This window comes from Catharus ustulatus, chromosome 31, assembly GCF_009819885.2.
Source record: "Catharus ustulatus isolate bCatUst1 chromosome 31, bCatUst1.pri.v2, whole genome shotgun sequence".
NCBI lineage: Eukaryota > Metazoa > Chordata > Aves > Passeriformes > Turdidae > Catharus > Catharus ustulatus.
The window spans coordinates 2605418-2620607 of record NC_046251.1 but is presented as its reverse complement, the minus strand read 5'-3'; the positions used below and the strand labels follow the sequence as shown (position 1 = coordinate 2620607).

The following is a 15190-nucleotide window of genomic DNA, read 5'->3' as shown; positions in this document are numbered from 1 at the left end:
CTGGGGATTTCACACCCACCCACAACCGGCCCGGGCGGGGGATGACGGGAACAGTCTTGTCCAAACCGAGACCGGGCCAGCACCAGCTCTGCGTGCCCGTGTTCTGGCCGTGGGCACATCAGGCCGCCCCCCGCCAGCATCCGAGCACCCCCTGCCCTTCCTTCTATCCCCTTCTGCCCCTCAATCCCTCCACCCCCGCTCCATCCCTACCTCCGACACCGGGTACCGGCCCAGACCGGGCTCTCCGGGGCAGCGGGAGATGTGCGTGCCGCGGGTTGTAGACACCGTGGGTGTCCACGGGCACGTTCGCGGGGGCCCGGGGTGCTGCCGGGATAGCCCGGGACAACCCGGGCTCGAGCAGCTGGAAGAGGCTGCAGCCCCGTCCCGCTGGGCACGGACGAGGACGGGAGAGGGGTCCGTGGGCTCCGGAGGGGCGCCCACGCAGCCTCGACGGTCCACGTCCCTGGGGACTGCACGTCCTGTCCCTCGGAAAGCCGGTGGCCCCAGGACGGCGTCCCCGGGCTTCCCCGGGACTGGGATCCCCGTGCGCCCTGGGTTGTCACGGAACTCTGCCTCCCCCGTGCGCCCGGGACTGTCCCGGGAGATCCCGTCACTCCTGCCCCTGTGCACCCCCGGCTGTCCCGGGATATCCCGGGCTATTCCCGTTCCCCGCTCCCTCCGTGCGCCCGGAGCCGTCCGGGGCCGTCCCAGGTTATTCCGGGACCAGCTCCGCCTTGCGCCGGGAGTTGTCGCGGGCCGTGCCGCGCTCCCCCCCGCCGGTGCCGGTGCCGGTGCCTGCAGAACGTGTGCGCGGGACCGCGGGGAAGGCGGGGAGCGGCAGCCGGGAGTTCTGGGCACGGGGCCGGGGCGCAGCCACCCGCCGGGCTAATCCGGGCCGTGACGGACAGCCCCGGCGCCGCCGCTCCCGCCGCCCCGTAAGAGATGCCGCAGCTCCGCCGCTCCCCATTGTTAGGGCGAGGACGCGGGGAGGCCCCGCGCGGCGGGACCGGCCCACGGGGACCCTCCGCGCCGCCCCTATAAGAGGGAAGGGGCTGGAAGATGCTCCCGGGTGCTGAGCGCTGTGCACCCGCCGCGCCGAGCCGAGTCCAGCCGCGCCGGCTCCCCGGGGAGCTGCCGGTACCGGCCACCGGCACCGGGTACTGCGCACGGACCGCCGAGAATCAGCACCGGTACCGACACCGGGTACCGCGCACAGAGTGCCGAGAACCGGGCACAGAGCACCGGGGCACCGGCACCGGCACCGCGAACGGAGCGCCCGACGCCGCGCTCCAGGGCCCGGTCAGTGTGCGCTGGGCACCGCACCCCCGACGCCGCGCCCCGGCCACCGGCTGCAGCCCGGTGGCGGTGGCGGTGCCGGCCCGCCCGCCCGCCCGGCGCTCCCCGCGTCCCCCCGCGGCCGTCCTCATCTCGGAGCCGCCCCGCGCGTCCGGAAACACGCGTGGATGTAGCGGCCGGGCCGGGGGCTCTGCGGCACCATAAATACCGGGACGGCCGCTCGCCCGCGCACTTTGCCGGGGCTCCCGGGGCCGGAGCCATGCGCGCCGCCGCGCTGGGGCTGGCGCTCCGGGCACTCTGGGCTCTGGCCCTCTCCTCCCTCTCCAACACGCTGGCAGTGAACAACAGCGGGCGGTGGTGGTGAGTCGGACAGCGCCGGCACCGGCACCGGTACCGGCACCGGGGTGGTGAGGCGGAAGGGCGGGGCTGGCACAGGCACGGCAGAGACTGCCCCGTACCAGGGCGTGTGGGGGGACACAGGGCTGCGACCCCCGTTTGGGATCCCTACACGGGTACCAGGGAGGAAGATGCTGCGGTCACACCGAGTAGCCTGCAGGGAGGGAGGTTGAGGTGAGGAGGGAGGTGCTGGGGACCCCCCGCTAGTGGTCACCATCCCCACCTGTGCCACAGGGGCATCATCAACGTGGCCTCGTCCACCAACCTGCTGACAGACTCCAAGAACGTGCAGCTGGTGCTGGACCCCAGCCTGCAGCTGCTGAGCAGAAAGCAGCGCAAGCTGATCCGGCAGAACCCCGGCATCCTGCACAGCGTCAGCTCCGGCCTCCAGACAGCCATCAAGGAGTGCAAGTGGCAGTTCCGCAACCGCCGCTGGAACTGTCCCACCTCCCAGGGCCCCAACATCTTCGGCAAAATTGTCAACCGGGGTGAGGCTGGGGGTCAGCACACGGGTCCCCAGACCTCCTCTATGCATCCCCGAGTTGGGATGCTCATGGAAGCGCCCCTGGTTTGCCATGGGGCATCACCAGCCCAGCGTGATGGAGGGTTGGGGGTGCCGGTGGGTGCCCCCTCCCCATCCCAGCTGCATCCTGAGGCCCCGCTCCCTCCACAGGCTGCCGGGAGACAGCATTCATCTTTGCCATCACCAGTGCTGGCGTGACACACTCGGTGGCCCGGTCGTGCTCCGAGGGGTCCATCGAGTCCTGCACCTGTGACTACCGGCGCCGTGGCCCTGGGGGCCCTGACTGGCACTGGGGGGGCTGCAGTGACAACATCGACTTCGGTCGCCTCTTTGGGAGGGAGTTTGTGGACTCCAGTGAGAAGGGCCGAGACCTGCGTTTCCTCATGAACCTGCACAACAACGAGGCCGGGCGCATGGTGAGGGCGCTGGGAGAATGGTGAGGGCACTGGGGGCTGTGGGCAGCACTGGGGTGGGCACGGAGACAAGCGTGACCACCAAGATGGTCTGTTCCCATGAGCATGTTGGGAGCAGTTAGAGATGAGTTTTGCACTTGTCTTTGGGACAAATGATGTCTAAGTGTGATGTGAGCGGGTGTAAGAGCACAGTGGTCCTCAGACGAGGTCCCAGGATGCTCACAAGGCCCTAAATTCCCCTTTCCTTCCAGACGGTCTTCTCGGAGATGCGCCAGGAGTGCAAGTGCCACGGCATGTCCGGCTCCTGCACCGTCCGCACCTGCTGGATGCGCCTGCCCACCTTCCGTGCCGTGGGCGATGTCCTCAAGGATCGCTTTGACGGCGCTTCCCGCGTCATCTACGGCAACAAGGGCAGCAACCGAGCATCGCGGGTGGAGCTGCATCACCTGGAGCCCGAGAACCCGGCCCACAAGCCCCCTTCACCCCACGACCTTGTCTACTTCGAGAAATCTCCCAATTTCTGCACCTACAGCGGGAAGACGGGCACAGCAGGCACGGCCGGGAGGTTCTGCAACAGCTCCTCGCCGGGGCTGGACGGGTGTGAGCTGCTGTGCTGCGGGCGCGGGTACCGCACGCGCACCCAGCGCGTCACCGAGCGCTGCAACTGCACCTTCCACTGGTGCTGCCACGTCAGCTGCCTCAACTGCACCAACACCCAGGTGCTGCACGAGTGCCTGTGACCTGCCCCGGGACCACCCTGCCCAGCCCCGGAGGGGGTCAGCGCCACACACCCCCCATGACGGGTGCCCGGCTGGATTGAAGGCACCCATGGGTGGGGGTATGGATGTGTCCTAGGGACCCCCATGGTGCCATGAGTGGGCTCAGTGCCACGCACCTTCCCGGCCACCCCCCGGCTCCACGGGGTCCCTTCTTGCTGTAAATAAAATATTTATTGTGGACGGTTTGGTGCCACCGCCCCCACCCTGCTTCGCTGGCCCCAGGCCCTGTTTTTTATAATTAAAGATAATAATAATAATAATTAATAATGATGATGCTTTGTTACAGGTGTCATTGATAGCCTTTAGAGAAGAATAAAGAATATATTTTTATCAGTCCTGCCCCGATTCGTGTTTGGGGGGGCTGTGGGAAGGAGGGGCTGAGCTGTGGGGGGACACCAATGCATCCCAAACTGTGGGACGTGCTGCCCATGTCCATCTGTCCATCCACCACTTCTCCATCCCTCCACCTCCCCATTCCACGTCCATCAGCCCCTCCGGCTGCTGTCTGTCCATCTTTCTCCTCCTTCCCTGCACTCTCTGCCATCCCCTCCCCGCAGACCCCCTTCTTTCTCCCGCTGTGCCCGTCTCCATCCCAGCCATTCCCGCCGCCGCTCCCGGTCCATCCCCACGGCTGCGGCGCCCATCACCATGGCACCTTGACTGCAGCATCTCCGATGCTGGAATTTGCCGGGGCGGTGGGGCTGGTGCCGCCGAGGCCGGGCGTTGGGAGCGGCCCCGGGAGGTACAAGACGACAGACAGGGAATGAGCATCGTCCATCACCGCTCCCGGCCGGGGCTGACGGCTCCCCTTGGCTCTGGGGGAAAAGCAGGACCGGGGAGGGCACTGGGGTTACCAGGGCAGGGGCCAGAGGGGACAGAAATGGCCACTGGCCCCACAAACAGCCCCACATCCATGCGTGGGGTCTGAGCACGACAAGAGAAAGGCTGTGGCAAAGGTGGGGTGCAGCTCTGTGGTTGGCAGGTGTTCTGCTGGTATGGCTGGGATTGGCATCCTCTGGAATGGGCATCCCACCAGAATGGGCATCGTTTTGGGACAGCCCTGCCACCGGAGTGAGCACCCCACCAGGATGGGAATTCATCATGCAGGACATGCCTTGAGATTTTTTTTTTTTTTTTTTTTCCCTGGGCTGGGCATACCCCCAGAATGGGCATCCCTGGGAAGGGCATCCTTCTGGGACGGGTTTCCCACCAAGGTGGGCATCCCCCTCTGATGGGCACCCCTGGGGTGGACACGGAGTCCACACATCCCCTCTGCAGCACTTCACACTTGGGGACACCAAAACCTTCCTCTCTGGGTCTGGAGGACCCCCCAGCCTGGTGCCCACCTGTCCCAGGGGTCCCCAGAGCCCGGGCTCTCCCCCAGAGCCGGGAACCTCTCGGGGCCCCTGAGGCTCTGCCGCATCAAAGGCTGCGGGATGACGCTGCCACCACCCGAAATATCCCGCGGAGCCGATAGTGGAAAAGTTGATGTTTAGACTCAGAGGAGGGGGGGAAAAACACCCTGGGGGCCCCCGCTGCCCGCGCCAAGGTCAAAACACAGCCCAACGTGGAGAATAAAATACCAAAACGCAAGGAAAACGCCTGGAAAGGAACACAGCCCGAAATAACCCTCCGAGCATCTCCCGCCTGCCGGGTTATCTGCCTGCTAAATTCTGCTCCTGCTTCAGCATGAAAATAGCCTGTTTTCCTGCGGTAGGAGTCAGGAATATAGATAATGACATTCTTATAAGTCACCTCTGTTACTCAGCTTTTCCTGCATGTCCTGCTGGGCACCTCGGGCAGCTGCGACCCCCGGGGTGGGCAGGGGCACCCTGGGCACCGGGCACAGACCTCCCCGGCTTGTACAAATATGACTGGGTGCTGGAAATAGCTGCTGCGGGCCAGCACAGGGCCAGGGAGAGGGCGGACCCATCCTGCACCAGCCTGTCACATCTGGGAAGCCGGGGAACAGCTGGATGGTGGCCACAAGCTGGGTCTGATGAGGGCTGGGACAGCCCCGCTCAGGGATGGGGTGCAGGGGTGCTCTGCCTGGGGGTGTGGGACAGAGAGACAGGATGACACACAGAAGTGCAGGACAGAGGGACAGGGGTGCTTCCAGGACAGAGGAAAGGTGTCACTCCCAGAAATGCAGGACACTGGGACGTGACAGTACCAGAGGTGTGGGGCGGAAGGGCAGGGCAGTGACCAGTGGTGCAGGACAGAGGGACAGAGTCATGCCCAGGGATGCAGGACAGTGGGATGGTGACACTCCCCGAAGCGCAGGACAGAAAGACAGGACAGTGCCCAAAGTTTCTGGACAGAGGGACGGGGTGACACAGACAGATACAGGACAGAGCCATGCCTAGAGATGTGGGACAGAGAGATGGTGTCATTCCCAGAATTTAGACAGAGGAGCACGACAATGCACAGAGGTGCAGGACAGAAAAATTGTGCAGTGTGTGGCTCAGGTGCAGGTTAGGACAGTGCCCAGAAGTGTGGGGCAGGAGGATTGTGTCATTCCCAGAAATGCAGGACAGAAGGAGAGGTGCAGGGCAGACAGAGCTGTGCCCACCTGCCCAGACCCTCAGGTGGCCCATTCCACCTGCAGAACCCACCCCACCCCATCCCCTGTCACCATCGCCAGCGGCACAGCCCCGTCCCGGCTCCCCTCGCCTCCGGTCGATGCGGACCCACGTCCCGCCAGCTCCCGGCTTGTCCGGCCGCCCCCTCCCATCCGCCGCATTCCTCCGGCGCGGGGCCAAGGCGCCCAGCAACGGTGGCAGCGCTGGCCTCTAATCCCCGGGCATGCCAGCCCCGGGGGGACCGTCGCCGTCACCCACTCCCTGATAGGTGACCAATGCCCGAGACGAACAATTAGGGACAAAGCGGAGCCGCCGGGGGCTAACGCCGGCCTTCACGGGTGCCTTGTGCGGCATTCGGCGGGTTTAATGAATTGTCCATCAATCCTTTCAGCTCCGCTCGCCCGGGCTGGATTAATCTGAGAAGCCGCAGTGGGGAAGGAGCCGCTAAGCCTGTATTTATTACTCTGCCATTGTAACTAATTGAGGTAATTATCTGTGACTCCAACCCCGCGCAACAATGCCGCATTCACCGGACCCTTCCCACCGGCTCCTCGCGCGGCCTGGGAGAGCAGGGACACGGTGGGGACGGTGGGACGTGGATGGCCAGGAACGTGGCGTAGCAGACACCGGGTGTAACCAGGTGACACCGCGCTGTGGGGACACGGACGGTGCTGCTGGCACACGTGGGTTGTGGCATGGTCAGTGCCAGCTGCACGTGCGGGTCACGGCTCTGCAGGGACACTGCCAGCACCAGCATGTACACGGACACAGATGTCTGGGGACACCACTGTCACCAGTGACACACGATCACAGCTGTCTGGGGACACCGCCAGCGCTGGCACATACATGGACATGGCTTCTTTGGGACACTGCCAACATCAGTGACACATGAGAGCCACGGCTCTCCGGGAACGCCACTTACCACCAGTGACACACACGGGTCGCCACTGTCTGGGGACAGAATCAGCATCAGCACATACACGGGCACAGGTCTCTGGCGACATCACCATCACAAGTGACACACAAGGGTCGTGGCTCTCAGACACCACCAGCACCCATGACACATGTGGGTCGCGACTCTCCGGGAGCACAGCCAGAGCTGGCACATCCACGGACACAGCCCGCTGGGGACGCCACCGTCACCGGTGACACATGAGGGTCACAGCTCCCTGGGGACATCGCCAGCCCCGGTGACACACAGGACAGCACTGGTACGGATGTCACACGTGGCTGACGGTTCTTTGGGGACACCGATACTGCTCCCCCCGCCGCTCCCGGGGCAGGCAGGCCCTCCGGTGCCCCCCAGTGCGATCGGTCACCGGCTGCGCGGCGACATCTGGCGGCCACGGGTGACAACGCGTCCCGATCCGGGGGCTCCGGTACCGGGCGGGACCCCCCGGTCCCACGCGCGGGCACCCCCATGGGCTGAGCCCCCCTGGCCCCGGGGGGACCCCAGGTTGTGACGAGTTTCGGGGGCCGGCGGGTGCCCCGGGGGTGCCAGGGGAAGGCGCTGGCGCCGGCGCAGCCCGAATTAGAAGGTGATTTTCCCGGCGGGGAGCGGGTTTGGCCAGGAGCTGATCCCACGGGAAGGGCCGAGCCGCTGCCCCCGCGTCTGGGACACCCCGCGCCACGCCGGGCACCGCGCCGAGCCGAGGCATGACGAGCTGTGCTGGGCTGTGCCAGGCTGTGCTGAGCCATGCCAGGCTAGACCAACCTGTGCCAAGCTGTGTTAGTTTGTGCAGAGCTATGCCAGGCTAGACCAGCCTGTGCCAAGCCGTGCCAACTCACGAAGAGCTCTTCTGGGCTGTTCCGGGCTTTGTGAAGCTGTGCTGGCCATGCCGTGCTGAGTTGTGCGAAGCTGAGCCATGCCAGGCTATATCAGGCTGTGCTAAGGTGTGCCAAGTCGTGCCCAGCCGTGATGAGCTGTGCCAAATAGGCAGTGTTCTGGGCTTTGCCGAGCCGTGCTGAGCTGTGCTGAGCCATGTCAGGTGGTATCAGGCTGTGCCAGGCTCTGCCAGCCTGCACTGAGCTGTTCTAGGCTTTGTTGAACTGTCCCTTGCCATGCAAGCCATGCCAAGGCTGCTGAGTTGTCCTTGGCTCTTCTGGGCTTTGCCAAGCTGTGCCAGGCTGCTGTGCCAAGCTGACCTGTGCCAAGCTGTGCTGGGTCATACCAAGCCATGTTCCAAACTGTGCCAGGCTGGGGTAATGTGGATCACACCTTGCCAACCATGCCATGCCATGCCATGCCATGCCAGTCACCGTACCGGGTGCAGGACCACAGCCGTGCCACCGTGAGCTGCAGCTGCCATTGTGGCTCAGGCTAGACCCAGGTGTGGGACTCGGATGGCATCCTGGCCCCGTGCCAGGACAGGGGACACATGGGGTGACGTGGCCCTGGGGGTGCCCCCCCAGCCTCCCGGGTGGCCTTGCTGTGGCAGCTGCCCCGTGCCGTGACCTCCGGGCCGGTGTCACCGGGATAATGACAGGGTCGCGCAGGGGGGCGGGGGAGGAGCCGGTTTTAAATAACGTGCAAATTGGACACGATATTTGTGTGGTTTCCTGGGGCCGCGGGGATCCTCCCCCCCCGCAGCGTGACTAAGAGGTGGCGGCTGTTTGGGGGGGACAGTCTCCCCCGGGTGAGTCACTCGGGGTCCCCCCCCGGCCCTGACGTGGGGCCGGTGGCCGAGGGCCAGACCTGCTGTGCTCACCTACTCATTATGGGGGATACGGGGGGAGCTGGCACGTCCCACCCGTGTTGTGACGCACTGTGGTGGCCGCCGGGACACCCGGGACCTCCGACTGACCCTGGCACCATAACGGGGCGGGGGGGACCGGACACCGGGAATGTCATGGGGGCGTGCCCAGACACCTGTGTCCTTGCTGGGGGACACAGAGAGGCCTCAGGGGGTGACGCCCACCCCAACCCCACCCCCCAGACCTCACACAAACGGGGCAGAGGCAGCACACCGGGATCCCGGAGCTTTTATTGGGGTCAGCCCGTGGGAACTCCAGTCCCGAGCCCCGCCCCCGAGCCCACCCACCAAGCCCCACCCCTGAGAACCACACCCTGGCAAGCCCCGCCCCATAAGTGCCACACCCCGGCAAACCCCACCCCTCAGGCAGGGGTGGGGCTGGGGGGGCCTGGGGGGGCCCCGCTGCTCTCCAGGCTGCTGCTGCTGCTGCTGTAGGCGCGGGGGTCTCGGCAGAGCCGCTGCCGGGAGCCCCCCACGCTCCCCTCGGCATCCGAGTCCGAGTCGGGCGCCGTGTGCCGCCGGATGCGGGACACGGCCTCACGCAGCGCCTGGGCGTACAGCACCGGCCGCCGCGGGGGGAGCCGGCCCCGGGCACCCCTGCAGCCCCCCGGGCTCTGCCACGGACTGCGGGGGCTGCCGGAGCGCTCCCGGGGGGGCGAGGGCGCGGCAGAGGGGCTGACAACCCCAGGGGACACGGAGGGGCTGCGGGGAGGGGTGCCAGACCCCAGGGACCCCCTGGCATAGCGGACCTGCTGTCGCTGTGGGGGTGGCACGTACTGGGCCCGGACCACCACACGAGTGGCGTCAATGAGGACGTGTCCCCCCGTCCCTCGCTGTCCCCTCCCGCGCCCCGGCACCCGCTCCCGGCCGGCTGCTGCTCGTGGCAGCGTCTGGCAGTGCCGGGGCGTGCCAGGCCCTCCCGGGGACACTCCCGGGGACATCCCACGGGGCCACCGGTGCTTGGCCTCGGTGGCCGCCCGGGGCAGTGTGTGGCTCCAGCCCCCCGGCACAGCCCCCCGGGCCCGAGGTGCGGGTGGGGGGCTGCGGGGTCCCCGCAGGGGGCGGAGCTGCAGGGTGCGGTGGGGACCGTCATAGGCAGGGGGGGAGATGTAAGGAGGGGGTCCCCCACGGCGGGCGTGGGCTGCCTGCACCCGCTGCATGTGCACCTCGTAGGTGGGGGGGCCCAGCTTGTCACCCGACACCGGGGGTCGAGGCACAGGCACAGGGTGCCCCCCCCAGGGTCCACTGCCCCCTGTCCCCTCAAACTGCCGTGGGGGGCAGGGGGTGGGGGGCACCCGGGGCCGGGTGGTGAAGTCCTGCAGGCGACAAGGGGGGTTAGAGGGCACCGGGGGCCAGGGAGGGGCCAGCTCGGCCACAAAGCGCTTCTCCAGGTACCTGCAAGACAGAGACGGGGAGTGAGGGGAGCGAGGGGCGGGGAGCAGGACGGACCCCCCACCCCTCTGTCCCCACTCACGCGTACTCCCCGGCGATGCGGCGGTAGGTCCAGGGGGGCTCGGGCCAGCACCCCGCAGCCATGCCGGTACCCGCGCTGCAACACGCCACCGTGTCGATCTCCACCAGCACCAGCTTGGTCCGCTCGCAGATTCGCAGGCGCCCCGCACCCCGCTCCGGACCCCCCAGCATGGCCCCGGCCGAGAGGGGGGTCCCCGGCACGGGCAGCTCACCGGAGCCTCGGCGGAGCCACGCGTCCGCCCACACGCACCCACCTGCCGCACGTGTGCCCCCGGGGACCCCGTGTCCCGCCCGGTGCCACCTCGGGCCACTCTGACCCCCGGCACACCGGCGCACCGCGGGGACCCCACCGGCCGTCCCAGGGGTGTCGTGTCGCGTGTGTGTGTTTGTGTCCCCCCCCCCGCTCCACACCCCCCGCGGGATCCCTTCCCCCCCTGCGACAAGCAGGCGATGGCGGGTTTGGCACCGAGCGCTGCAGCCCACGCGGGCTCCGAGCGGAGCTTAGCAACCCTCCGGCGGCGGCATGGCAACCGGCACGGCCCCCCCCCGAGTCCCCCGGGCCCCCCGGTACCTGCCTGGCGATCACCTCGCTCTGCAGCCTCTGCCGGACCCCGGGACTGGCAGGGACAGGGTCCCCGGCCGCCCGTTCCCTCCCCGTCAGGAATGTGCCTCGCTCAGCACGGCCAGGCCTTGCGCCTCCCCTGTGGACACCGGCTGACACCCCCGGTGTTCCAGCTGCCCGCGACCCCTGCCAGCCCCCCACGGGACCTTAACATCCCAGCTCCCCCCTCAACCTCCCCCAGCCCCTGCCCGACTCCCCCCCGGGCTCACCGTGGTGCCCACCAGAGGGTCCCCATGTCCTGCCAGGTCCCTGTCTCTGTCCCATCCCCAATCCTGGCCTTTTAGAAAAGCCACAGGCGGAACAAACAGGGATTTAGGGTCTGGGCGAGCTCAGCAGATTCCCCCCTTCCCACGGGGGGGCCTCACCCCCTCCCCACACACCCCCTCCCTGGTCAGTGCCCCCTGTGCCCTGCACCGAGTCAGGGTGGTGCCAGGTCTGTGTTTATTCGTGGCTTCTCTTCACACACGAAGCGGTGGCGGGTGTGGGCACAGCCGGGGGAACGTGGAGGGGGAACCCCCGGGGGCGTGGGGGGGTCCCCGGGCCGGGTGGTGCTGAGTCCCTCACCCAGGGAGAGGGTGCAGGGTGACAGGGATGAGAATCCACACAGGAACAGCCCTGGCATGGATATGGGTGACCCTGGCCTGGTATCCCAGGGGGGGGTCAAAGGCTGCCCCCATCACCCCACACATTTTTGGGGTGCAGGGCACGGCATGGGGGGGCTGTGGGCTCCCCCCACCCAGGGAAGGGCAGCAGGGGCTGCCCCAGGGCTGGGGGTTATTGCTGGATGCTGCTGGTGAGTGGGGGCATACCCCGGGTGTCCCCACCAGCCCGGGGGGGCACAGTGTTGCAGGAGAAGAGAGTGGGGGGCTTGGGAGGACTGATCCCCCCCCCTCCACTGCCTCAGGGGCCCTGTGGGAGCACCAGGGCTTGCAGGATGTCCGAGAGGGAGACGATCCCTTTAACCACATCGCTCTCATCCACCACCACCAGCCTGTGGACCTGGGGAGGAGGGACATAGGGAGGGGTTGAGGGGGTGCAGGGACCCTGGCCCACCACCCCTCGACCCCCCAGCACCCCGGGACAGTTACCTCAGCCTCGACCAGGCGGTTGATGATGGTTTCCAGCGTCTCGTGCTTGTAACACTTGAGGACGCCCTCGAAGTAGTGGGAGCGGTGCTGCAGCGCCCGCGTCACCGTCACATCCAGGTTGTTGTAGGTCTTCTCAGCTGCCAGGTTCTGGGGCAGGGACAAGCATTGGGGACACAGCTGGGATTGAGACCCCACCACCACCTGACAGCATCCCCCCAGCCCAGGATTTTCCCCCACCAGTACTCACAATAACGTCGAATTTGGAGTAGATGTCCACCACCCGCCCTGGGGAGGGAGGGGAGCAGCTCAGCCGAGCCCCTGGTGCTCCAGAGGGGACACAGCCCCCAGGGAGGTGACTTGGGGACAGCCAAAGCGAGGACAGGACATCCTTACCCGAGTCATCGACCACGGGCAGCGCGGAGACGCGGTGCTGCACGAAGATGCCCAGGGCCACGTAGATGGGGGTGCTGGTGCCAACCACGGCGATGTTGCTGTAGGTGCCAATCTGCAGCTCCTCCAACGTCTGTGCCATGAACTCAGGCTTGGGGACCTCTGCAATCTGTGGGGGACAGTGAGGGGACAGTGCTGAGCCCAGGCCTGGAGGTGCTGGGGGTGAAAGCACAGAGAGCTGGGGTGCAGAGCAGGGGGTTTGTAGGTGCAGTGGGGAGGGTCCATGCCATGTCCTGGGGGTCCTCTGGCACTGCAGAGTGTGGTGAGGTACCAGAGCTGTGCCCACCCCAGAGCTGGTGGTACCCAGGGTGCAGGTATAGCACAGCCCAAGCTGGGGGTCTCAGAGTAACCCCTGAAGCAGCCTGGGCCTGGTTCTGGTGCAGCTTCTGGCACAGCCTGAGATGGGGGTCTCAAGGCAGCCCCTGGCTCAGGGACCTGGCACAGCCCAGGATGGGGGTCCTGTATCTCTGGCACAGGCTGGGCTGAGAGTCTCAGGGTGGCCCCTGGCACAGCCTAGGGTGAGGCTCCTGGTCTGGCCCCCACCATCACCAAGGGGCAGAGACTTACAAAGAGCTTGAGGAACTTGAGGATGCGTTTGTGGGTGAGGATGTAGAGTGTGTTCCCCGAGTCGGGGTCGATGACGGGCAAGCGATGGATCTTGTTCCGGATCAGGGAGCAGACAGCGTCGAACAGGCTGTGGGGAGGAAGGGAGGGGGGATTTGGGGTGTTCCTGGGAGTGCCACCACCAGCTGTGCCCCTCTCCCTGCCCCCCAGGGTACCTGGCATTGGGGGAAATGCAGACCAGTGGCTTGAAGGAGTCTTGAAGATAAACCTCTGTGGGGAGAGGGCAGGGTGAGGTACGGCACTGGGGGGTTCCAGGCATGCCAGGAAGGGCAGGAGGCAGCCAGCAGTGACCCCCTCTCACCTCTCCAGGTCTCTATTTTATGTTCCTCCAGCTCATAAATCTGCACCTGTGAGGAGGAGGAGAAGCCCAGATCACCCACCCAGGGTCAGGTGGGGCAGGCAGAGCCTGGACCTGATCCCCCAGCAGACCCCAGCCCTCACCATGGGTGATTTGTAGTAGCGGTGCAGGATGTTGATGAAGTCGGTGATGGTCAGCATTCCTGGGGGGCAGGCAGGGTGAGGAGGGTCCTGCCAGCCCCCTCAGCCCCCAGAGACCCCACCCCACCTCACTCACCTACAAAACTTTGCTTTTTGCTGTCCCAGAGCGGGGCTGCTCGGACACCGTTGGTGACCAGCGCGAAGAATGCCTTCTTCACCTGCAGGCACGGGGGTCAGGGAGCCCCAAAAGTGCCTCCCCGGCCCCAAAAGTGCCCCCCCGGCCCTGGCACACCTGCAGGGATGTGTCGAAGACGACCAGTTTGGAGCTGGTGGGGATCAGGTCGTAGCAGCGATGGGATTTCATGAAGGCGGTGTAGGCACCGCGGTGGGTGTCCCCTGGGGTGGCAGCGTGAGGGGGCACCCCAAAACCTGGAGCACCGCAAAACCCAGGACACCCCCAATCCCGGGACACCCCCAGTCCCAGACACCCCAAATCTTGTAGCACCCCCAATCCCAGGACACCCCAAAATCCTCTGCCCCAAATCCCGGGACACACCAATACCTGGGACACCCCAAATCCCGGGACACCGCAAACCCTCGAATGCCCCAAGTCCCGTTTCACTCCCAACTCCGGGATTACACCCAGCTCCACCACACCCCAAACTCCGGGATATCCCCAATCACGGGGCATCCCAAATCCTGCGGCACCCAGCTCAGGGCTGCGGGATACCCCAGACTCCGGGACAGGAACCCCCCAGCAGCTGCAGCCCTTGGGACACCCAAATCAATGTGTCACCTCCTGTGCCGGGACCCCCCCGCATGCCAGCACCTCCCAGGCCTCCCTCGGAATCACCTTCCAGCCCCGGGGGGCTCAGCTCCGCCGGGCTCTCAGCGGCCGGGCCCGAGCCGGGCCCGGGGCCGGGGTCAGGGTCGGGGCCGGGATCCTGGGGACAGACAGGGGTCGGGTCAGAGGTGGCCGCGGCCCCCGGTCCCGACCCTCCGTGTCCCTCCCAGCCCCGCTGTCCCTCCCACAACCTCCATGGGTCTCGCTGCGTCCCGAGGCGCCGCTGCCCCACTTCCGCCCGACTCCGGCCCCGAGTTCACCCGGTTCCTAGTCCCGCTTCCTCGCAGCTTCCGGCTCCACTTCCGCCCGGTTCCAGCTCCGCTTCCGCCCGCTTCGTGCCCAACTTCCGCCCGTTCCTGCTCCACTTCCGCCCGGTTCCAGCTCCACTTCCGGCTGTTCCCGCTCCACTTCCGCCCGCTTCGTGCCCCACTTCCGTCTGTTCCTGCTCCGCTTCCGCCCGCTTCGTGCCGCACTTCCGCCCTATTCCAGCCCCGCTTCCGGTTCTGTGAGCCACTCGGGCCCCGGTCCCGGTTCCGTCAGCACCGCCCATACGACTCACGGCCACCAGGAGCCCTTTTTCCCCCCGCCACGTCCCGGGGGAGAGGTTTTTGGGGGCAGTGTCACACGTGTGGGGATCCCCGGGGGTTTGAGGAGGATATGGCGGGACACACCTCGGGATGGCCCAGGGGAGGGGGAACATGGACCGGGGTCCGCGGGAAAGGACGGGGATTGTGACACACATGAGGGTCCCCGGGGATGGGGACACACCTCGGGGTAAACCAGGGAAGGTCACTGATTTTGAGGGTGACAGAGCCTGGGGTGGGACAGAGACCTTCCCCGGAGATACCAGGGACACGAAGGGACACCAAGGAGCAGAGCAGGACCGAGCTGTCCTCCATCGAACCCGCT

At 66.5% G+C, this 15190-nt stretch overlaps 3 protein-coding genes across 4 annotated transcripts; 1 reads left to right on the top strand and 2 right to left on the bottom strand.

Annotated features, from left to right (window-relative positions):
* Nucleotides 1–1490: 1490 nt before the first annotated feature.
* WNT1 (Wnt family member 1) lies at nucleotides 1491–3623 on the top strand. The gene is made up of 4 exons (XM_033083237.1): nucleotides 1491–1656; nucleotides 1927–2180; nucleotides 2366–2631; nucleotides 2880–3623. Exons 1-4 carry the CDS (start codon nucleotides 1556–1558, stop codon nucleotides 3366–3368), a joined length of 1110 nt encoding a protein of 369 aa, XP_032939128.1. The 5' UTR covers nucleotides 1491–1555; the 3' UTR covers nucleotides 3369–3623.
* A 5437-nt stretch (nucleotides 3624–9060) lies between these two features.
* On the bottom strand, nucleotides 9061–10603 carry DDN (dendrin). The gene is made up of 2 exons (XM_033083233.1): nucleotides 10217–10603; nucleotides 9061–10137 (listed from the first exon to the last, which is right to left on the bottom strand). The coding sequence occupies exons 1-2, from the start codon at nucleotides 10384–10386 to the stop codon at nucleotides 9105–9107; spliced, it is 1203 nt and encodes a 400-aa protein (XP_032939124.1). The 5' UTR covers nucleotides 10387–10603; the 3' UTR covers nucleotides 9061–9104.
* A 658-nt stretch (nucleotides 10604–11261) lies between these two features.
* On the bottom strand, nucleotides 11262–14599 carry PRKAG1 (protein kinase AMP-activated non-catalytic subunit gamma 1). 2 transcript variants are annotated; one of them, XM_033083231.2, is made up of 12 exons: nucleotides 14473–14599; nucleotides 14291–14381; nucleotides 13730–13833; nucleotides 13574–13655; nucleotides 13441–13499; nucleotides 13301–13346; nucleotides 13155–13209; nucleotides 12943–13069; nucleotides 12319–12484; nucleotides 12173–12210; nucleotides 11926–12072; nucleotides 11262–11836 (listed from the first exon to the last, which is right to left on the bottom strand). In XM_033083231.2, exons 1-12 carry the CDS (start codon nucleotides 14476–14478, stop codon nucleotides 11738–11740), a joined length of 1020 nt encoding a protein of 339 aa, XP_032939122.1. In that variant the 5' UTR covers nucleotides 14479–14599; the 3' UTR covers nucleotides 11262–11737. The 2 variants fall into 2 exon arrangements, with proteins under 2 accessions (XP_032939122.1, XP_032939121.1); XM_033083230.2 differs by lacking the exons at nucleotides 14291–14381; nucleotides 14473–14599 and having other exon boundaries at nucleotides 13730–14274.
* Nucleotides 14600–15190: the final 591 nt, after the last annotated feature.

Bases quoted from the DNA above. Each gene is read 5' to 3' on its own strand.
- PRKAG1 (XM_033083230.2), bottom strand. From the start codon at position 14,128: ATGCCCCGTGATTGGGGATATCCCGGAGTTTGGGGTGTGGTGGAGCTG. The intron at 13,070-13,154 runs GTACCCTGGGGG...TCCTCCCCACAG, and splicing joins TGCATTTCCCCCAATGCCAG to CCTGTTCGACGCTGTCTGCT. The intron at 11,837-11,925 runs GTAACTGTCCCG...CCTCCTCCCCAG, and splicing joins ACCGCCTGGTCGAGGCTGAG to GTCCACAGGCTGGTGGTGGT.
- DDN (XM_033083233.1), bottom strand. From the start codon at position 10,386: ATGCTGGGGGGTCCGGAGCGGGGTGCGGGGCGCCTGCGAATCTGCGAG. The intron at 10,138-10,216 runs GTGAGTGGGGAC...TCTGTCTTGCAG, and splicing joins CGCATCGCCGGGGAGTACGC to GTACCTGGAGAAGCGCTTTG.
- WNT1 (XM_033083237.1), top strand. From the start codon at position 1,556: ATGCGCGCCGCCGCGCTGGGGCTGGCGCTCCGGGCACTCTGGGCTCTG. The intron at 2,181-2,365 runs GTGAGGCTGGGG...CTCCCTCCACAG, and splicing joins CGGCAAAATTGTCAACCGGG to GCTGCCGGGAGACAGCATTC. The intron at 2,632-2,879 runs GTGAGGGCGCTG...CTTTCCTTCCAG, and splicing joins ACAACGAGGCCGGGCGCATG to ACGGTCTTCTCGGAGATGCG.